Genomic DNA, 21,147 nt, shown 5'->3' on the forward strand with positions numbered 1-21,147 from the left:
ATTACACATTGATTGTGCAATCAGACCACAGTAGTTGTATCTTGTGAAGAATTTCAGGTATAACTGACTAAAAGAAAATTCTTCCTGATTGAGTGCCAGCCGGCAGAGAGAACGTTCTTACTACAAGCAAGGTCCCTAGAACTTGCTCTATTTGTAGATAAAGAACCAGCTTCTAGAACAAACACTCCAAAAATCATGGGTGCTGAGAGCCGGAACCACCATTGGTCATTCTTTTTAATCTGTGGCTGTATGTAGAGTCTCTCACTGTCTCAAGCATAATTGTCATGAGCTGGTGTAATATGTAAGCAATATGTTCTGCTTCTCGTCAATTCTTGCCTTTCCCCTGAAATCATGCAAGGCCTGGCCAGTTTTGTGGCTCATTAGTAGGTTAACTTGGGTCTGAAATGCATGTACTTGATACCGCTTTAGTGCAGATTATACCCATATCAGTACCCACGAGTTGTACAGATCTTTGGAGCTACTTTCTCGAAGTCTTGCATGTTCAGTGACCTATGTAAATTGACTCAGACAGAAACGCTTTGTCTCTGGGTTTCCTTTACTACCAGAGCATGAGTCTATACTTTTTTGTTCTCTGTTTCATGGGCAGCACCTGTACTTACCGCACAGGAAAACAGTTTAAATATGCAAGTATAGTTTCAGTTTTGCTCGAATTTGTTTTAATTTTAGAAAGCACGTTTGTTTCAGCACTAAATATGCGGCCTACAGCAGCACATCGACAGATGTGTAACTTTGTGGACGTAGACAGTATTTAATTTATTTAACGTATAAAGCCTTCTTTCCTTTTGCTATCTTATTTGTAGTGACATGTTGGCACCTCCAACTAGGCGCCACATATAAGTTTAACACTTCAGAACTTGGTGTGATTGTTCCATTCCGATCTTTGTTATGAAAAGTTCTGTGCCGTGTTCTTTATTTACTCTACTTTCATTCCCCATGTTAGCATCTTGCAAATGCTCACGAATATCAATCTTCACCTGCTTCTTCTTTCTCTTGCTGTCTGATCAGAATTCTCACCAGTACTGCATTCCTATCTTCCTATGATCACTCTCCTCTCATGCACTCTGACAGTACCCTACCCCAAGACTCTGATACAAATATTTTCCTAAAGCACCCGTGCACGTATAAGTTATGAAACACATATAGGCAGCTTTTCTTCAAGACTGGACTACAGGCATCATAGAGTTCTGCACTTGTCTGGCTGAGATCTCTGTGCCTTTAGAGCAGATGTGCCACGGCGCATCCTTTGAAGGCCCTCTAAGTTAACTAAGAGGCTGCCATGTTTTAGGAAGTTGCTCAGCAACGTTTTTTTCTTTAAAAAACAGCGCGAGTTTGGTTTTGTAAAGCAATAGACTAATGTCCCTAACACTCTGAAAGTTTTCTCCCATGTTTCTAGGGTCATTTTTATTTTTTCCTCTGTGGGACCGCCAGGCTTTTTTCTGGTAGTATGAACAGGGAAAAAAAGTACATCAGAATGCTTGCCCTAAGTAGGGAAGAAAGTCTGGGGGACTTAGACTGATGCCACGACGTCTGTCAGGCTGTTGTTACAAGGTTTCTTCCAACATCGCCCACAGGAACAATGCCAAAGAAAACCTGATGGACGCCCAACTCTGATTAGAGTTGGAGAAGCGTTAGTTTGGCAGATAGGTTGCTCTGTCTGTTAGACTCTAAATAACCCCCTTAGTTATGATTAATAAATATATGCTACATTAAAATTATTATGGCAGTCCAATGAACAGACATTGTTCCTAGTTGTGGCTATGGACCTAAAAGATTTTCACATCCAGCTGATATTACAACAAGGTTATAATGTGATTTTACTCCTAAAAGTGATTTTTGCACTAAAGTGTATATGATTTTCGCACCTGCCAGTGTTTCCAGAATCCTCTTGACATTCTACTAAAGGTGGTTTTGCGTTTAGGTATGTGTTGCTTGTGAATGTGATTTGTGCTCCTAAAAGTGTCTCCACGCTCTGCTGATTTTACACTAATATTGAGTTTCAGCTCGTATGTGCTTTTGTGCTCCTAAATGATATACCGTATTGGTCCAGGAAGATTGTTTTTGCCCCTGAATGTGTTTTGCAACTACACTTCTGTTCATGTTTTGAAGTATTTTACTAAAGTGTGTCGGTGTCACAGTGTAAGTATTTTCTTTGCTTCCTTTCTAATCCGAGTAGAATAGTTTGCACTAACGCAGCTTGAGGCAATCTGTACAAAATGGTTCACAATTCACACCTAAGTTAATGATGCAGTTTTCCATTGCCCCAATCTAGGTTTGGTATCCTCTGTGCAGTCACTTGCTTGGTCCATCACTCCGGCACAGACTGCAGTCTGGCGAAAGCAGATTCTTCAGCAGCTGAATGAACGATCAAAGCGCGAGCTAGAGAGTTTTAGCCATTACGAACAAGCAATTGAACAGGTAAATTATAAAGATTATCTTCCGTTTGGTATCTACTGGTATTGTATCCATAATCAAGGGGGTTTTAGATGCCAATCTCTAAACAAACAAGGTCATTCTTTGTAATTATCCCCTCAGCTAAATCCAAACTCGTGTGATATTTCCTGCCATCGTGTAATTATAAGGACATTTTATAAAATACCCTTGTGATACTGGTTGTTGTTGCCTTCACCGAGTAGGAGATGAAACAAAGCAGAAGTAATCTATCAATGACAGGTGCATCTTGGTTTGAGGAACTAATGAGAAAATGTTCCCAATTTGTCCGTCCCCCTTATAAGAGCACGTGCTCTGTTCTACCATTATCGTGAGGCTTGTGCCTTTTTAGTATGTTTTTGCTCCACTTTTGCTCTTTGCCCCCGTTCTATATAGACAGGCCTCGAAAAAATCATAAAAATGTTAGTAGACCTGCAGGTCGAGTAGCTTGAATAATCTACTCGATCTAACTGTAATGTACTTGACCTGGAAACGGGTCTCAAATTGTGTGATCCTAGGCAAATACTGTATTTTACAGTCACCTTTCTCTTCATTCTCATATATGAGTGCACCTTCAGATATGTGAGTTCGGCATTTCTGTTGTAAAAAAAAATCCTCTTTTGTTTGATTAAATACACTAAACCCTTGCTCCATTTATAATAAATCTAGCACACATATAGGGTACGCATGATCCACGCATGACTTGCCTCTTAGTTTACTAATAGCTTTGCCATCAGGGCAGGCGTGTCTCTCAGTTTATGTTTAAACAATCACTTCATGATGTGGTAGCACACTGTCATTAACAGACAGTACATTTCCAAGAAATGTCCAAAAACCTTCCCACTAACTTGCAGCTTTACTGATAAAACTATAAAATGTATTAACAATAATCTGTGAAAATTGGGTTTCAGAAAACACTTATCATTTGCACATCACCAAGTAAAGGGTTCTGACTTTTTTCATCCTATTAAAATATTTTTTTTATCACACAGAAGTACAAAAAATGGTCTTCCATAGCTACTGAAATATATTTTGAAATGTTTGTAAAGTTGGCTTAGTTATATAAATGTTGTGTGTTAGGAAAAAGCTGATACCAAAAGCCTTTCACTTCACATAGGTCAGACAGTTCACCTTACAAAATCCTGGAACTCAGCAGTCACAAGTAAAAGTATTTCCATTGCAAGAAGACAAGCTGAAATTTGACCTCTGTCTCTGAACATAGAGCAAAGGTGACAAGAATAAGATTTAAAGGCATCTTAATTGCTAATTCTGTTTCAGACCTGTTCTTTGTCTACTGGCCTGAAGGGTCGAGTGAAATCTAAAAATAGTTCAACCTCAGCGAGTGAGTAGATTTTTCGAGCCCTGACAGACTTATTTCCCAGAATTTGATCTGCATCATATCCTCCCATTGACAAAGCCATGTTTGCACCCAATGCCATTGGCGTAGTTCTTCCCGTTCCCGCTGATGTATGAATAGAAGTGTTTGATCTTCATGTAAACTTTGCTTGCAGAGTTTTAGTTCCTGACTCGTTGCACCTTTTGTGCTTTTAAGACACCACATTTGACTCACCATGCGTTTTCTTTCGAGCGCTGGCGCTTTCAAGTCATGTTGAGGTGTTGTGCCCCTATATGCTACCCAGCATACGTAAAATAGGGCTCGCAGAGGGGAAAGTGCAACATAAGTAGTGGAGATGGCAACAGCGTAATGAACTTGAGCATAAACAAAATTAACTTAGTAATCAAACAATTCCAATTCTGTCCTATTTGCGTGACTTCTGTTACTGTTGGTAGTCATGTCTAAACAGTAAGTGAAGATGACCTAATCAGTGTACAACAAAACCAAAATATTAACATCCAGTCTCAGCAGTAAATACTGATCAGCATTTGTTATCGAGTGGCAGTTTACCATAACCTTCAAGTACTAAAATATTGTAATCCTATTCCTATGAAATGTCTTTTTTCAGTAAAATCCAAAAGTTGAACCTCTGGACTGCCACCTTCCAGTTGAAAGGAGATTGATGTGGATTTTTGTTTCGTTGAGTAGGTCTGATTCAGCTGATATTGTACAGTGATTCGTTGATGCCAAAGAATAAGTACTGAGAAAACAAAAAAGGGATGGGTGGAATGCTTTAATTAGTCTGCATCACTGACAATTACTAGGGCAGGATCCCTGTCTATCTGTTTTTTCCTCACCTTGCCACTTCAGACAGAAACCAGACATATGCAAATCAACCTTTGTACTGCTGCCCACATTGGGGAAAAAAGCAGTAACGGACTGTTGGTACGACCTTGAAGAATTACCAGTTTCTAGCGTTAATTCAAGCATTCCTCCCATCACATTTTTGTTTCTTCAATAAGAAGTACTGCCTCATAAGAAAACATGAGCATGGACTTAAAAGAGAAGGAGGGATTGAGGATTGAAGGGAATTGAAGAGTGATGAGAAGTCCACCTATACCTGTGCAACCAGTTTAGAAAGAACAAAATAATATGTAAAATAAATAAAAAAAAGTTGTTCTAGAAACGTTTAGCATCCATGGTCCATATTGCTAAGGGCTACAATGTTGAGATATTGAACTTGTATAAATGTGTAGTAGGATGCATATCTTCTTTTCCAGCATGATATGCAAAAAGTTTAACATAGCTGGAATATCATTCGGTCAATTTGCATGCAGTTATTTATCATGCAGTTAAGTGTCTCTACTGTTCAGCAAAGTGGGAGTGAAAGAGTGGGTGATGAAATTTAAATCTTATTGCCAATAAGGACCACTCGCTTAACTCAAGGTTGGGCTATTGGGTTTCATGAATAAAAGGAATTTTGTTTGTTTTGATTCACGTTGATTCTCCGTCATGCTTTCATTCTCAAAGTGCTAAAAAGTAAGGAAAAAGCTGCTTGCAGCTTGATATTTTTTCTATTAAGATTTATCAAGGTTTTAAATTGTAACATATTTGGTGTTTATCATGTCCGTTCAGGTCAAAGCATAGTAGTCTGGTTAAAAATTAGAACATTGGCATCTGGCAGTTTTGAAAGGTTCCAAGGTGGGCAGACAACGTCATTGTTATTGTGTGTGATCATTTCTGACCTGAGAAGCATCCCTCTGCTTCCCAGCTCTTATATCATGCCAGCAAGAAAAGTTGTGTTACGAAATAAAGGTGTATAGTCGTTGTGCTAATACACTTAATTGTTAGCACTACTATGCTTAATTGTTACATATCATTATTTCACCTGATTTCTGATTTCCAAATGTAAACATGTTGCAGATAAAAAATGAAGGAACATATTCATTTTTTTAGGTAGAAGCCTACGAGAAAGCACAGCTGTCTGGTTTGCTAACAACTTCTTGTGGGCCTTCTAACAAGCACCCCGAGAATGCATTCCACCCATTGTCTTTTTTGGTTAATAACTCACAATTGCTTGCTTTCTATTTACTGGGTTTGTAACTCACAATTGCTTGCTTCCTATTTACTGGTTTTATTTGCTTTAGGCTGACCAGCTTGAGTTCTTCCATCGTGTTTACCATAACTTTCATTCTATTTTCGTAAACAGGCCTTTAAATCTTATTCTTACCTCGTCACATTTGCTGTGCATTCAGAGGCGGAAGTCAAACGTAAGGTTCTAGCTTTTAGGGAGCCTGGTGTTTACTTTTCTTTCTCTGACTTCAAAGTGAGAGCATTTATGTGTCAATCTTTCTGTGAAACAGAAAGGTTTTTATAGCACACAACAAAAACGATCAGTGTTTATATTTCAGAATAATCAGAATTATTAGAGTACAAAGTAAATCTATTTTTTCTATTTTCGAAGTGTGGTGAAAACAGATATCTGAATACGACCAAAACACATCAATGCAATAGGTGATGACATTCCCACACTCTATCGTTTGTGCGCAGTGAAACTGCATGTCTGTGCAAATGTAATGGTAATTTGTATTGAAAATGGCTTGTCTGTTATGGCAGTGCAATACCACACCATGCACACTCCACACTATACCACTCCACTCTATTCGACTCCACTAAAAAAAAACTCTACTTCAATCTATGCCCCTACACCCAACGAGTGCCACTCCACTCTAGGACATGTCAGGCCACTCCCACTCTATGCCACTCCACACTCTACCCCTCTAGTCACCACCACTTAACCCACACCACTCCACTCCAATCTAACCAAATCTACCCCACTCCACCACACCCCTATCTACCCTAATCCACCCCACTCCACTCTACCCACACTCCACTCCAATCTACCGCATTCCACTCCACTTTACCCAATCGACCCCACTCTACTCCAGAGTACACCACTCCATTCCAATCCAGACTACCCCACTCCACCCAATTTACTCTGATCCACTTTACTCTAATGTACTCCACTCCACACCAATTTAATCTACCCCTCCACTCTACCCCGCTCCACTCTAATGTACCCATCTCCGTTCAACCCCAATCTACCCCACTCCACTCTAATCTATCCGCTCCACTCATCCTCAATCTACACCACTCCAATATATCACAATCTTCCCCACTCCAGACTACCACAATCTACCCAAGTTCACTCCAATCTACCACACTTCAATCCACAGTGGCTGCTCACAGGAGAGAAAAGGGGCAACGTGTTGGGGGGTGGGGGATGAGCGGGGGGACACAACAAAAAATAAATATATAATTTAAAAAAATACCTTTTTGATCCGCGTCTCGCTTCTCCGATCTGCTTCTAGAATGGACTGCAGCCACAGGGTCCCAGCCTGCCCTGCGCTCAATCCTAACGCTGCTTTCATGCTGGGGGCCGCATGAAATCAGCATTAGGATTAGACGGACTGCCCAGCTAGGGCACTCCGTGGTAGAGTGGAAGTTTCTGCCTGCTGTCTCCAACCAAGCAATGCAGTAAGCATTGCTGGGTTGAAGAGAACCCAGTGCTCATGTGTGTTAGGCTGGCCCAAGCCGGCCGGCTAAACATAAGTGCACACTGAGGGGGAGTGCTGTGCACTCCCCCTCGTCCCCATCACAGCCCCATCGCACCTTCCCTTCGACTATAAAATGGAAAGAAACATTGTTTATTATTGTTTTATAGTAAAATGTTTGCATCTGCTGCTGCTGGCTGGGGAGGGCACGCTCCTCCGCCATAGGAGAGGAGCTGCCCCTGCAATCCATAAAGTCTACTCCACTCTACCCCAATCTACCCCACTCGACTCTACTCTATCCCTGTCTTCCCCACTCTACTCTACCCCAATCTGCCCCACTCCACTCTCCTACAATCTATCTCACTCCATTCCAATGTACACCACTCAGACCCAATCCACTCCAATATACAACAATCCACAAAACTCCATTATGCCCCCAGTCCACCACACCACACCTCATCTACCCCACCTAGTCCAATCTACCCCATTCCACTTCATACCCCACTCTACTTCATGCCAATCAATCCCACTCCACTCTACCCCACTCCATTCTCCCCCAATCTACCCCCGCTCCAATCTACCTCAGTTTACCTCATGCCAATCTACCCCACTCCAGTCCACCTCACTCCACCCCACTTGTATCTACCCCACCCTATCCCACTGCAGTCTACCTCACCCCACTCAAATCTGCTACAATCTATCCCACACCACTCAATTCTGCCCCACTGCAATCCACCCAGTCTATTTCACTTTACCCCAATCTACCCAACTACAATCTACCCCAATCTACCTCATTCCAATCTCCTACACAATATCTTACTTCATTCCAATCTACCCCACTCCACTTCAGTATACCCCACTCCAGTCAAACTCACTCCACCCCAATCTCCCCAATCCACCCACTCCAATTTACTCCACGTACTCCACCTCACCCAATGTACTCCACCCCACTGCAGTCTACCCCAATCTACCACACTCCACTCTACCCCACTATAACCAGCTCCACTCAGTTCTACTCTACCCCAATGTACCCCAGTACCCTGAAATCTACCCCAATTTACCCTACTACACAACAGTTTACTCAACTCTATTCCACTCCAATTTACCCCACTTCAGTCTACCTCACTTCACTCCACCCCACTTCACACCACCCCACTCTACCCCCACTCCTGTCCAATCTGTATCACTCCATTCTACCCCACTCTACTGAACCACCCCCACTCAATCTAACCCACTCTATCCACTCCACACCTAACTACCCCACTCCACTCTACTGCAGTCTAACCTACACCAGTCTACTCGCTTGACTCCAATCTACTCCAATCTACCCCAGTCTGTCCAACTCTAATCTACTCCAATCCAATCTATCCCACACCACTGTACCTAATCTACCCGATTCCGCTCCAGTCTGTTCAACTCTGCCGCAGTCTACTCAATCTGCCCTACTCCACCCCACTCCATTTACCTAACACCACTACACTCCAATCTACCTCAATCTAACCCACTCCAATCTACCAGAATCTACCCCACTACAGTCTACGACAGATTACCCCACTCCATTGCACTCCACTCAACTCCACTCTGTCCCAAGCCATTTCAATCTATCCCACACCACTCCGATCTACTCCACTCCACTGTACCACAATCTGCCCCACTCCAGTCTACCAGAATATAACCCACTCCACCACAGTCTATCCCACTCCACTACAAGCTACCCACTACACTCTACCCCAGTCTACCCACTTCACCCTACGCACTCCAGTCTACCCCACTCCACTCAAATCTACCTCATTCCAATCCAATATAAACCGCTTCACCCTAATCTACCCCAGTCCACCCCAATTTACCCCACTCAAGTCCACCCCAATTTTCCATAATGCAAAGTACCCTATTGCAATCTACCGCACTCCACTGCAATCTATAAATCAATCAATCAGGATTTGTATAGAGTGCTAATTACTCATAGGGGTATCCAGGTGCTGTGTTCTGCTGCTATGTGATCAGTCAAGGAGTCAGGTCTTGAGCCCCTTCCTGAATTCCTGGAGTGAGGATGCTGTTTTGAGATGGATAGGGAGGGTGTTCCAGGATTTTGCAGTGAGGTAGGAGAAGGAGCAACCTCTGATGTTGCAGCGGCAGATGCGAGGGTTGTTGGCAAGAGAGAGGGAGGCAGAGCGAAGGGGTCTGGAGGGGAGTTAGAAGCTGAGGTGGTCGTTGAGGTATTTGGTCCTTGGTTGTGAGGGGCTGTGTACATGTGGGTCAGCATTTTGAATTGACATTTTTTGTGTACAAAAGCCAGTAGAGGTTTCTTCGGTTGGGGGATGATGTTAGTCCTTCTGGGGATGTCCGGAATGAGTCTGACTGCTGTGTTTCATATGATTAGTAGTCTTTATATGAGGGTATGCCGGTGTGTAGAGCCTGCTTTTGTCTGGCTCTTCATGATAAGTTTGTTGTCGAGGATGATGCAGAGTTTGCAGGCTTGGGCCATGGGGGTTGGGAGAGGGGCCCTAGGGTGGTGGGCCACCCGGAGTCATCTCATGGAGAGGTGATGCTTCCAATCATAACTTCAGTCTTGCCTGAGTTGAGTCTGAGGCAGCTGTCTTGCATCCAGTTGGCAATGCTGGTCACTCAGATGTGTAAGTTTGCGTTTGCGGTGGATGGGTATTAGGTTAGCAAGAGGATGAGTTTGGTGTCATCTGCGTATATGATGATGTTGAGTCTGTGGCTCCTGATGATGCTGCCCAGAGGGTTCATGTAGGTGTTGAAGAAGGTAGGGCTGAGGGAAGAGCCTTGAGGGATGCTGCAGATGTTGCTCTTGGGTTTGGATGAGAAGGAAGATAGGAGGACTCTTTCGGTTCTGCTGGAGAGGAAGGATGCGATCCATTTGAGGGCATTGTCTTACATGTCGATCTGGGGGAGCTTTTTGATTGGAGTGTGATAGGAGATGGTGTTAAAGGCTGCTGAGAGGTTGAGGAGGATGAGGGCACTGGATTCTCTTTGGTCCAGAAGAGTCTGGATGTCGGCTGTGGCGCTGATGAGAACGGTTTTGGTGGTGTGGTTGGCGGTGAAGCCTCTTTGGGTGGTGTCCAGGAGGTTGTTGTATTCAAGATATTCTGTGAGTTGCAGGTTGATAGCTTTTCAGAGGGCTTTGATGGGAAATGGGAGAGGGGAGGGTCAGTCAGATGTTTCTGAGTTTGTTGGGGTCGGCCGAAGGGTTCTTGAGGAGAGGTTTGATTCTGGCTGTTAGTAGGGAGCTGCACTGATGGATGAGTTAAAGATGTGGGTGAGCTTGTTGCTGGTGGTGTTGATCTTGATGTTGAACATGTGGTGAGGGCAGGGGTCTGAGGGAGATCCTGAATTAATGGAGCGCATGATGTCTGTGGTGTTTTGGGTGGTGAGTTGATTTCATCTGGTGATTTTGTGGCTGCTGGGGGTGCCTGAGAGGTCAAGGAGGCTGAGGTCGCAGCAGGGGAAGGTTGGGGTGCAAAGTTCTTGTAGATGGTGGACATCTTGTTGTGGAAGTAGCCAGCAAGGGCGTCGCAAAGGTTTTGGGAGAGGTTAGTGCGGTTTGTGACACTGAGGGGCTGGAGAATTCCTTGACGATGTTGAAGAGTTCCTCGCTGTGGTTGGTAATGGCTAGGATGCAGTTGGCTAGAGTGCTCTTTAAGGTGTCTTTTAGGAGTCTTGTAGTTGGTTCAGTCGGTGGTCTTCTTGGTGGTGCTCCATCTCCTTTCCAGTTGTTTGCAGATGTGTTTTGAAGTCCTTAGTTCTGGGGTGTACCAACTGGCTAGTCCACTCCATTGTACTCCAATCTACCCTAGTCTGCCTCCATTCTAACCCACGCCACCTCACTCTAGTCCAGTCTTTACCACTTCAGTCTACCCCAGTCTACCCCACTCCAATCTACCTCACTCCACTCAAATCTATTGTAGAGTCCCACTCCAATCTAAGCCACCAAACTCCAATCCACCAACTCTACCCCTCTCCAATCCACTCTATCTCATCCTAATCTACCTGACTCCACTGCAACCTACCTCACCCATCTTCAATCGACCTCACTCCAATTCTTATCCACTCCAGTCTACCATAGTCTACCCCACTCCAATTTATTCCAATCTACCCCACTCTAGTCTTCCCCACTCTAATCTACCCCACTCATATATATACACCCCACTCTAATCTGCCCCATTCAAATCTTCCCCAGTCCACTCCAATCTACCCCTCTCCATTCCAGTCCACTACAGACTTCCCCACTCCAATCTATCCCACTCCAATGTATCACTCCTAACTCCCCCGACCCTATGCCAATCTATCCCAATATAATCTACCCCTTGCAACACCAATCTACCCTACTCTACTCCACTCCAATACACCCTACTCTAATCTAACCCACTTCCTCACTCCAATCCACCCCACTCTACTCCCCTTTCCCTAACCTAATCCAATCCACTCCACTCCAGTCGGCCCCTTGCAACTCCAGTCTACCCGAATCGACTCCACTCCAACCTTGGACATTCTAGCCGCCCACTCTAATCTACCCCACTGTACTCCACTACAATCTAACCCTATCTGCCCCGCTCCACACTGCCCCACCCCACGCCAGTCTACTCCAATCTACCCCACTCCACCTCACCCCACTAATGTTTAGCTATGCTAGACAGCAGCCATGCTGGTGCAGAACATGGCTAAAAGACTACCAAAGCCAAAAGTTCTCACACAGGCGAGACCTATTGGCTTTGTCAGTACTTGTTTAAAACGTTGCCATCAACATAATAGAACAATTTATAGACAAAGAAGCTGGAATATCTGCAGTTTCTCAGCTAGGATGAGTGGCCGTGGCCACAACCTGCATTTTCTGTTTCATATTAAAACATATTGTGCTGGACTAAAAATGTTACACACAATTATGTAATATCCAGTTACAAGTTCTGAAAAGATACTATTGAACACATGTATGTTGCTGATGTGTATGCGCGCCATTGCTCACTCCATAAACATGCATAAACATCCCTTTGCTTTCATGTGCTTTTTTTCAGTCTGTGTGGGTTAAAACAGGGTCACTGCAATGGTGGAGAGACTGGAAACCCAACAAGTGGATCGACGTCCGAGTAGCGCTTGAGCAGTTTACAGGAATTGATGGGACTCGGGACAGTATTCTTTTCATTTACTACATGTATTATGAAGAAAAGAAGGTACGTATCACAGATCGAATCGAAGTTGTGTATCACAATGTACAGCATTTTGATCTAAGTTAGTTACAATTTATTAAAAAGCGGCTTAATTCTAGGTGTGCTTAATTAATACATCTTGAATAATTGCAGTTTGCATAGACATAAAAGTATTTGTGTAAATGTATTTCCTAAGTGCTTTTAACATTAATTATGAACATCCTTAAAATTATGTGTGTTGGTATGCATTTTAAGTGACCTAAATTTACATATGAGACATTCTGAAGTATTCTTAATCACAACAGTGTGGGTATGCCTAAAAGTGACTCTATCCATGCATATGAGAAATGTGTGGTATTTTTAAAGGGCAGGGGTGTGTTTGGCCATGTATATCTGTGCTGGCTATATTTCAAACACATTCTCTTCTGGTCCTGCAAGTAGCTCTCTGCCGTCAGCTCTCGTTTCTCAGACTCCATCTTTCATTCTCTTGTCTGTACCTTTGGAGACCACCTCCTTAATAGTATTGACTTACTGACTGTAGTCTTGAATTCTGCTCCTCTTTGCTGGTTTGTACAGTATTTTCTTAGAGTTTCTTAGAGCTCGAATACACAATTACTAGAAGGTTGCATTTCAATGACATTGAATAGAAACCTATTCACCCTTCTGCTCCCCCAAAAATACTATGATCAGGTCTTCCGAATTCTGCAGTTCAGGCTCGAAGGGCAACTCGTATAGTGCTTTGATTAGAAGCTCTATGGTGGACTCCTTCCAAATAACCCACTTTAGAGTATATACTGGCATGATTACTTCTGCATCTTCTCACCAAGGGAACGACCCGCAGTTACAAATTAGATAGTTAAAGCTGGCAGAGAATGTATTAGTCAGCCTTCCAGAATATTTAAATATAGATAGATTAACTCAAGCTAGAGCATTCCAAGAAGGTTTAATTTTTGAGAATCAGTTATTTTATTGATTGCATCCAACATTCAGGAACAGTCTGCTCCTGCTCCAACTCCATAGTGCAGACTATGCCAAATATGTCCATTGCCCTCCATTATACTTCTATTCCTCCTCCGAAGCATTAAATAATTTAGAAGTGGGTACCTCAAATCTCCAGGCTACCTCGTTTTGGTCAAAGATCCCTATTTTTTTATCTTGCTCAGTCTCAACTTTTCTTTTCCTTTGCATTTATCTCCAACTCCACTCACCCACAGTCAACCCCAAGAATTCTGTGCACCACTTCCTGTTCCCTCTGATTTGTTGCAGAGACACTCTGGTTGGCACCTTTGACCAGCATTCTCCCCACTGGCCAGCATGAGGTTCCCACAGCGTATCACTCACAGTGCTGCTTCAAGGTATCTTGTGAAATTTAGAGTAAACTTTACATGAGAGACAATGGGTATGGGCTTTGGGATCTTAAATATTGCAGTTTTACTGCACCGTCGATCTAGGAAGATGGTAAAGGTAGTGCTTCATTGGAGGGAGACTCAAGGGGAAGAGCCTGTCTATAGGTACCTGTCTTTCTCCTCACACCGAGACATTACTGCAAAGTGAACATTGGGCACTGGAAGATGGGACTCTCATGCACACACAGACCACAAGAATTCTTGTGACAAGGCTTAGAGAAATGTGAAGCAGCAGATCAGACGAAAAGATTTGAGAAGAAATGCATCAGTAACAAAGGAAAAACCAAACCCTTACTTCTGTGACGGACCTGGAGCTCAAAGGCGATGTGAAGTAGTATATTTTAAATAAACTGCACTAAATAATAATTTAACCTTCTTAATTCGTTTGGTGACTGTTAGGCATTGACTACAAATTTAATTAATGGGGCTTATATTTTGCAGTTGAGAATTATGTTTACATTTCTGCTTCCCTTCTACGGATGTGCGTGATGGAGGCATATTTGTCAGTTTGGCAAGGCATTTTTCAACCATTTCACGTTTGGGAGGTAGCAAGGAAAACAGTCTGTGGGTGCCTGCTTCATTGTGTACTGGATATAGTTGTTTTGCACATTTGAAAGGTTTTTTCATACAAAAGGTAGAATTCTCACAATTGTATTTTGAAAACATCAGTTAATAATTCTGAATAGTTTAGTGTCAGGAATAAAAATAAAAAAAAACATTAATGCAATTTAGAACAGTTGGTTCTTGTGAGCATAGGGGCTCTAGGTATAGCACGTGTATTGAGTAACCATGAAAACAAGAAGGAATACATTATGAGCAAGACAGATAAACTAACAACCCAGAAATAAATATGGGTTCCATGCTCTGGTATGATACACTGTCACTTGCTTGATTTGCTCACATGCAGGGTGTGAAATTAGCATTACCTCTTGAAGTTCAGACCACTCATTTGCAGGTCTGGCTTTATACTCATAGCTCGGCAAGCCCCTTACTTTGGCCTTAAGTATCATTTAAGAGATTTAAAGGTGTTACTAGGTGGAAGATGTACCTTTGTTCTGTCCTTACTTGTTCTTCTTTTATGGCACCCTCTGTATTGGCCATGTATAGACCCATTGTGGACTTTCCACACTTGGCTAAAAATCTGCAAAGATAGCGGTGACACACTCGCAGAAATACCTTCATACATATACCTGCCATCCTCCATACAATCATGCTGCCATCTCCATCACTGGACAGAAAGTGGTTGCTAAGATAATGTTGTGTCCTTTACCAGTAGGTGCTGATTTGGAGAGACTTGTGTCACTTCTCTGTTGCCGTTGACATGGTGAATCCTTATTCAGAGTAGTTTTGCTGTGTTAAACTCCATCAACTGGTTCAAATCTTTTCTGTCTGTACACTTTCATAAGGAATCTGCCTAAGACGATGTCCCCACCATGTGTGTTTCCAGTTGTCCTTCCTTTACCCCTAGCATTTTGAATGTATACGTGGTGCCGTTATTCGACATGTTAGAGAAAAGCAAAGACCCCTTGACTCACTACTATACTTTCAATTTTCACATGACAGGTCTTTATTACTAGAGCTTCAACATATATTCTGCAAAGTTCAGATCTCAATGGAAAATAAGTATCTCCAGCATATCAGTGCCATGATGGACAGGAATATTTTTCAGGCAAAAAGGAGGGCTGATTTGTCGCCTCTTCCACCTCTTCAGTTGCTTCTGCCTCCATGAACATCAATAGTCTTAGATTTCTGTTTGATGTTAATATGGATATATGAAACAATGAAATGTTAATAGGCAATATTAATGTTAATCGGGTGGAGAATTGGCCTAACAGCCAGACCTGCCGACTCTGGAACTGGGGAACTAGGCTGTAGTTCAGGCCACAGCACAACATCTGGTGATTCTAGGCAAATCACTTAATCTCCCATACCTAAGGAATTTCTATTTAATCTGGTGTTTATGTAAAGTGCTCCTGGGACCTGGTTCTCACTATACTAAAATTATGAAATTTGATACACGGATAGGAGCGGTTATTAATATCTCTTTCCACAAACGAACCTGGTCAAAGCTTATTTTTCCAGTATTTTCATCTTCTTGCAGAACCTTAGACCTTGGAGCATTGGTGAATTCGAGGTTGGATTATTGAAACACTTTATTCAAGCCTCCTCTTGTTCCAAATACAACACTGATAGCGCAGAATGCCGCAATCCAGCTTTGTGCTGGCTCCCAGAGAAGATATCTCTCATTTCAAGAGATCCTTAGATTGTCTTTCTATGAAGGTCTGTATTTGTTTCCGGCGACGGGTGATTTTGTTCATATGTACTCGTAATCTGGCACCAAATTCACTTTCCAGTGCAGTTTCACTGCATTCACCAAGCCGTAATCTTAGGAACCAGGAATCTTGCTTCCCACTGTTTGGTACAAGCTGCATTCTGGAGGTGGAAAACCTTTTTCTCTCTCAAGTTCTCTCTACTGGAATTCCTTGCCTCCTAAATTGGGCATCTGTCCACACTCGTCACTTACATAAACAGTCTAAAATCTAACTTATTCTGCTTGTTGTTGACGATTTTTGGGATTTACAATGCGTAGATGTAGTTTTACTCTTGATTACCCATGTATACGCTGATATTGCGCTATTATTTTTCAAACACATTTCCAATTAAATGGAAAAGTGTGTTTACCAGATGCTTTGTTAAGGAGGCCTCAGCTTAGCCCCAGCAGTCATGTTTTCCAAAATAGATGTCCCCCGCACATTTCACTGTTCATTATTTCTGCAGCACACAATCAAGCAGAGTTTTGTTAGTTTATTTCCATTACAATTTGTCTTGTTGCTCTCAGTGGCTCTAGTGACTCTCCACAGCTTTGTCACAAAAGTGTTACTAAATCCTGGGTCCTTCCCTCACTGTACCCTATTCTTTCTGACACTAAATTAGAGTGGGTAGAGCCAATATTCATTTAGTGGGATAGTGCTTAGGTAATATGACATTTTAATAAAACTGTGCTCTTATTTATCTAATGAGATGATACATTTGCTCACATTATGGTGACTAAGCACTTTACGTTCTGTTCGAAAGGGAAGATTTCCTATTTACAACCCTTCATTTTGGGAGTGAGTCAGAACTTGCCCGTAGACTTTTCAATTCTACTAGGAATGCTGTCTGTTTTCCTTTTGATTTTTCTGCCCTCTTGAGACTTTAAATATTTTGGATATTTCACAATTCTCAGTAACACTATTTGCTGAGAGCCTTCTTGGTGTTTATTCGGTACCACATCTTTTGAATTTCATAGTACAACTGTAAAAACCATTACCCTGATCTAGAACGCAGTTATTGAGTGGGCCCTCTACTGATTTACTTTATTTCTGACATTTTGGTGTTTTGGATGGTACCTTATCTCCGTGACATATTGCCTCAAGTATTTGAGGTTTGACATGGTCTCTGATTCATCAATCCATGGGTGTTCTGTTGAGGTAAAGTTTTGGGGTGTAAGCAAAAAAAATTGTAGTGGACCCCACTGTAGGATGCTGGCCTGGTGTGTTGTGGACACCTATGGTGTTTGCACCTTATACCAGATCCAGGCAATCCCTATTAGTTAGTGAGACAGTGTCTAGGAAGCCTGGGCTGTCTAGTGGTAGCTGTGGTGAGTAGCCAAGATTTATCTAGGAGGAGTGTAAATCACTTGCAATACAACAGTAGTCACACAGTGACTTATCACACATGAAAGGAACCACACAGTGTTACAAAAATAAAGGCACTTTATTACACTAGCACTGAACTAGATTACTTATAGGCAGTCCCCCAACTGGAGGTAAGTACACACACACACACACACACACATATATATATATTCTCCTCGGCGACTTGAATTTTCACCTCGAGAATGCTAACAACAGCAACTCCACCACACTGATCGACAACCTCGTCAACCTCGGTCTCAAACAACCTGTCACGATGCCCACCCACTCCACCTGCTACACGCTCGACCCCGTCTTCTCCGCCAGCAGCCACGTCACCTTTAGCCATACCACCAAACTCCACTGGACCGACCACCGCTGCGTCCACTTCACCTTCCAGAAACCCGCCACTCACCACCGCCTACAACAGATCCCCCGCCGCAGCTGGAACAAGATCTCGGAAGACCAGCTGATCTCCATCCTCGCCCGTACCCCACCACCTAGCACCTCCGACTGCAACACAGCCGCCCTCAACCTCAGACATTGGATAGACGACTGCGCCAACACCCTGGCTTCGCTCAGGAAATCCTCCAACAACCGCACCAGCACTAAGGCCATCTGGTTCACTGCCGACCTTCAGGCCTCCAAGCAGGAGTGCCAGAAAATCGATAAGAAGTGGCACAACGAACAAACAGAGAGCAACCACGCCGCCCTCAAGACAGCCATCCGCAAGCACCACCAGCTCATCCGGACCACCAAAAGATCCTCCTACAAGGATTGCATTGACAACAACGCGCACAACAGCAAAGAGCTCTTCAGCATCGTCAAAGAACTCGCCAACCACAGGTCCTTCTCCATCGACCCCCCTCCTTCGTAAGACCTTGTGACTCCCTAGCCACCTTTTTCCATTGCAAGATCACAGACATCCAAGGCAGCTTCAACTCCTCGACCACCGCAGCCACCACTAACCCCAATGCACCCAGCCACACCAACCTCTTGCTCGCCTGGACCCACATCAACGACGAGGACACCATCAAAATCATGAGCACCATCCACTCCGGTTCACCCTCCGACCCCTGCCCCCACCATTTCTTCAACAAAGCAAGCCCAATCAATGTATGGTGATCATACAATCCGTATGTTCGTCAGCAGCTGCTTCGAGACCGCTACCTTCCAGGAGAGTTGGAAGCACGCCGAAGTCAACGCCCTGCTAAAGAAACCCAAAGCAGACCCCGAAGACCTCAAGAACTACTGGCCCATCTCTCTCCTTCCCTTCCCGGCAAAGGTCATCGAGAAGATTTTCAACGGCCAACTGACCCGCTTCCTGGAGGATAACAACACGCTGGACTTCTCCTAATGTGGATTCCATAGGGACCACAGCACCAAGACCACCCTCATCGCCGCATCCAACGACATCAGGACTATGCTCGACAAAGGCGAAACTGCTGCCCTCATCCTCCTGGACCTCTCAGCTGCCCTCGACACCGTCTGTCACCACACCCTCCGCACTCGCCTCTACGACGCAGGGATCTGCCACAAGGCCCTTGACTGGATCACATCCTTCCTCTCCGGCAGAACTCAGAGAGTCCGCCTCCCTCCCTTCCTTTCTAAAGCCACCAAGACCATCTGTGGCGTTTTCCAAGGATCCTCTCTCAGACCAACTCTTTTTAACATCTACATCGCACCACTCACCAACATCGTCAGATCCCACAACCTCAACATTGTCTCCTACGCTGACGACACCCAGCTGATCCTCTCACTCACCAAGGACCCCGCCACCTCCATAACCAACCTCCACGACAGACTGCATGCCATCGCCAACTGGATGGAGAAGAGCCACCTCAAGCTGAACTCTGACAAGACAGAAATCCTCATCCTCGGCTCCAACCACTCCGCATGGGACCACTCCTGGTGGCCAGCCACCCTAGGAACCACACCAACACCCACCAATCATGCCCGCAATCTAGGTTTCATCCTAGACTCGTCGCTCACTATGACTCAGCAAGTCAACGCCATCTCATCTTCCTGCTTCAACACCCTCCACATGCTTCGCAAGATCCCCACCGAAACCAGAACGACGGTCACTGACGCCCTCGTCAGCAGCAGACTGGACTACGGCAACGCACTCTACGCGGGAACCACGGCCAAGCTCCAGAAGAAACTGCAACGTATACAGAACGCCTGCACACGCCTCATCCTCAACATCCCACGCTGCGACCATATCTCAGCTCACCTCGGAGACCTACACTGGCTTCCTGTCAACAAGAGGATCACCTTCAAACTCCTCATCCATGCCCACGAAGCTCCCCACAACGCTGGCCCTGCCTACCTCAACGAGCGACTCACCTTCCACACTCCTATCCGCCAACTCCGCTCCACCCCACCAGCTTTGCCACCGTCCCTTGCATCCATCGTACTACAGCCGGCGGAAGATCCTTCTCTCACCTCGCCGCCATGACCTGGAACTCCCTCCTCGTCCACCTACAACAGACCCAGGACCTCCTGACCTTCAGGAAATGCCTCAAGATCTGGTTATTCGAGCAGTAGCAATACTCCCCCTCCCCCCCCCCACCAGCGCCTTGAGACTCTAGCGGGTGAGTAGCGCGCTTTACAAATGATTGATTGATTGATTGATTGAGAGAGAGAGAGAGAGAGAGAGTAAATATTAGGAATTAGCATATAGGAACAACAAGCAATGGCAAAGAATAGCAAGAAATAGCTAGGGCCATATGGTGGGGCCAAACCATATACTAAAATAGTGAAATGCGCAGTTAGGTCCCCCACCCAAGGAATGTGGAGTAGTTAAAAGGGAGATGGGAGAAATCGGGACCCCAGGAGGCGAGCACCTAGGTGGCCCCCAGCAACCAGGAGAGCAGAGGTAAATTACCTGGTCTTCCCAAAGACTAAGAAGGGGACTTGGAAAAAGGAAGATTGCAAGAACAGGACCAATCCAGTGGAACCCAATGGTGGATTCCAGAAGAAGAGGACTTGTAAAAGAAGGGGACAGAGTCCAGTCCATGCAGGAGTGTCCAGGTGGGGCAGGATACACTACCCACCCTTCTGTGGATGAAAATCTGGGTCGACGAGGGAAGATAAAGGTCAGCTGTGGAGCCCAGGAACTGCAGGGAGGTCCTTGGAGCCATGCAGATGATGTCCCACTCCGGTTGCAGATGGTCACTGGTCAGGAGAACCACCAACAAGCCTTGGCAAATGCATATCTGGGCAGAAGTGTATTTGCAGAGAAGAAGAGAACCAGCAAGGTTCAGGGGACTCAACCCTTGGAGGGGAGTACGGGCTGACCCTCAGCAGTCTGAAGAGCCAGGAGAAGCAGTTGCAGCCCGCACAGGCAACCCACTGACAGCAGGCAGAGTAAGGTGCAGTAAGGCAAAGTCATCACACCTGGAGAGGAGTCCCACATCGCTGGAGCAGCAAAGGAGAGACTGTCCTTGCAAGGATGAAATGCCGGAGGCCGGGTCTACTTGGAGCCTGAAGATCCCTTGGAGCAGAAGTCAATAAGCCTTGGTTGCTGCAAGAGTTGCAGTGCACAGGGGTACTGTCCTGCAA

At 44.5% G+C, this 21,147-nt stretch overlaps 1 protein-coding gene across 3 annotated transcripts in view; it reads left to right on the plus strand.

Annotated features, from left to right (window-relative positions):
* TECPR1 (tectonin beta-propeller repeat containing 1) overlaps window positions 1–21,147 on the plus strand; it is a 428,339-nt gene that overhangs the window by 217,080 nt on the left and 190,112 nt on the right. For all 3 annotated transcript variants that reach the window (XM_069210138.1, XM_069210137.1, XM_069210139.1), the window contains exons 11-12: window positions 2,291–2,436; window positions 12,372–12,527. In XM_069210138.1, the coding sequence (XP_069066239.1) occupies window positions 2,291–2,436; window positions 12,372–12,527 (302 nt within the window). The remainder of the gene's footprint in view (window positions 1–2,290; window positions 2,437–12,371; window positions 12,528–21,147) is intronic.

Source organism: Pleurodeles waltl, chromosome 10 (genome assembly GCF_031143425.1).
Source record: "Pleurodeles waltl isolate 20211129_DDA chromosome 10, aPleWal1.hap1.20221129, whole genome shotgun sequence".
Classification (NCBI taxonomy): domain Eukaryota; kingdom Metazoa; phylum Chordata; class Amphibia; order Caudata; family Salamandridae; genus Pleurodeles; species Pleurodeles waltl.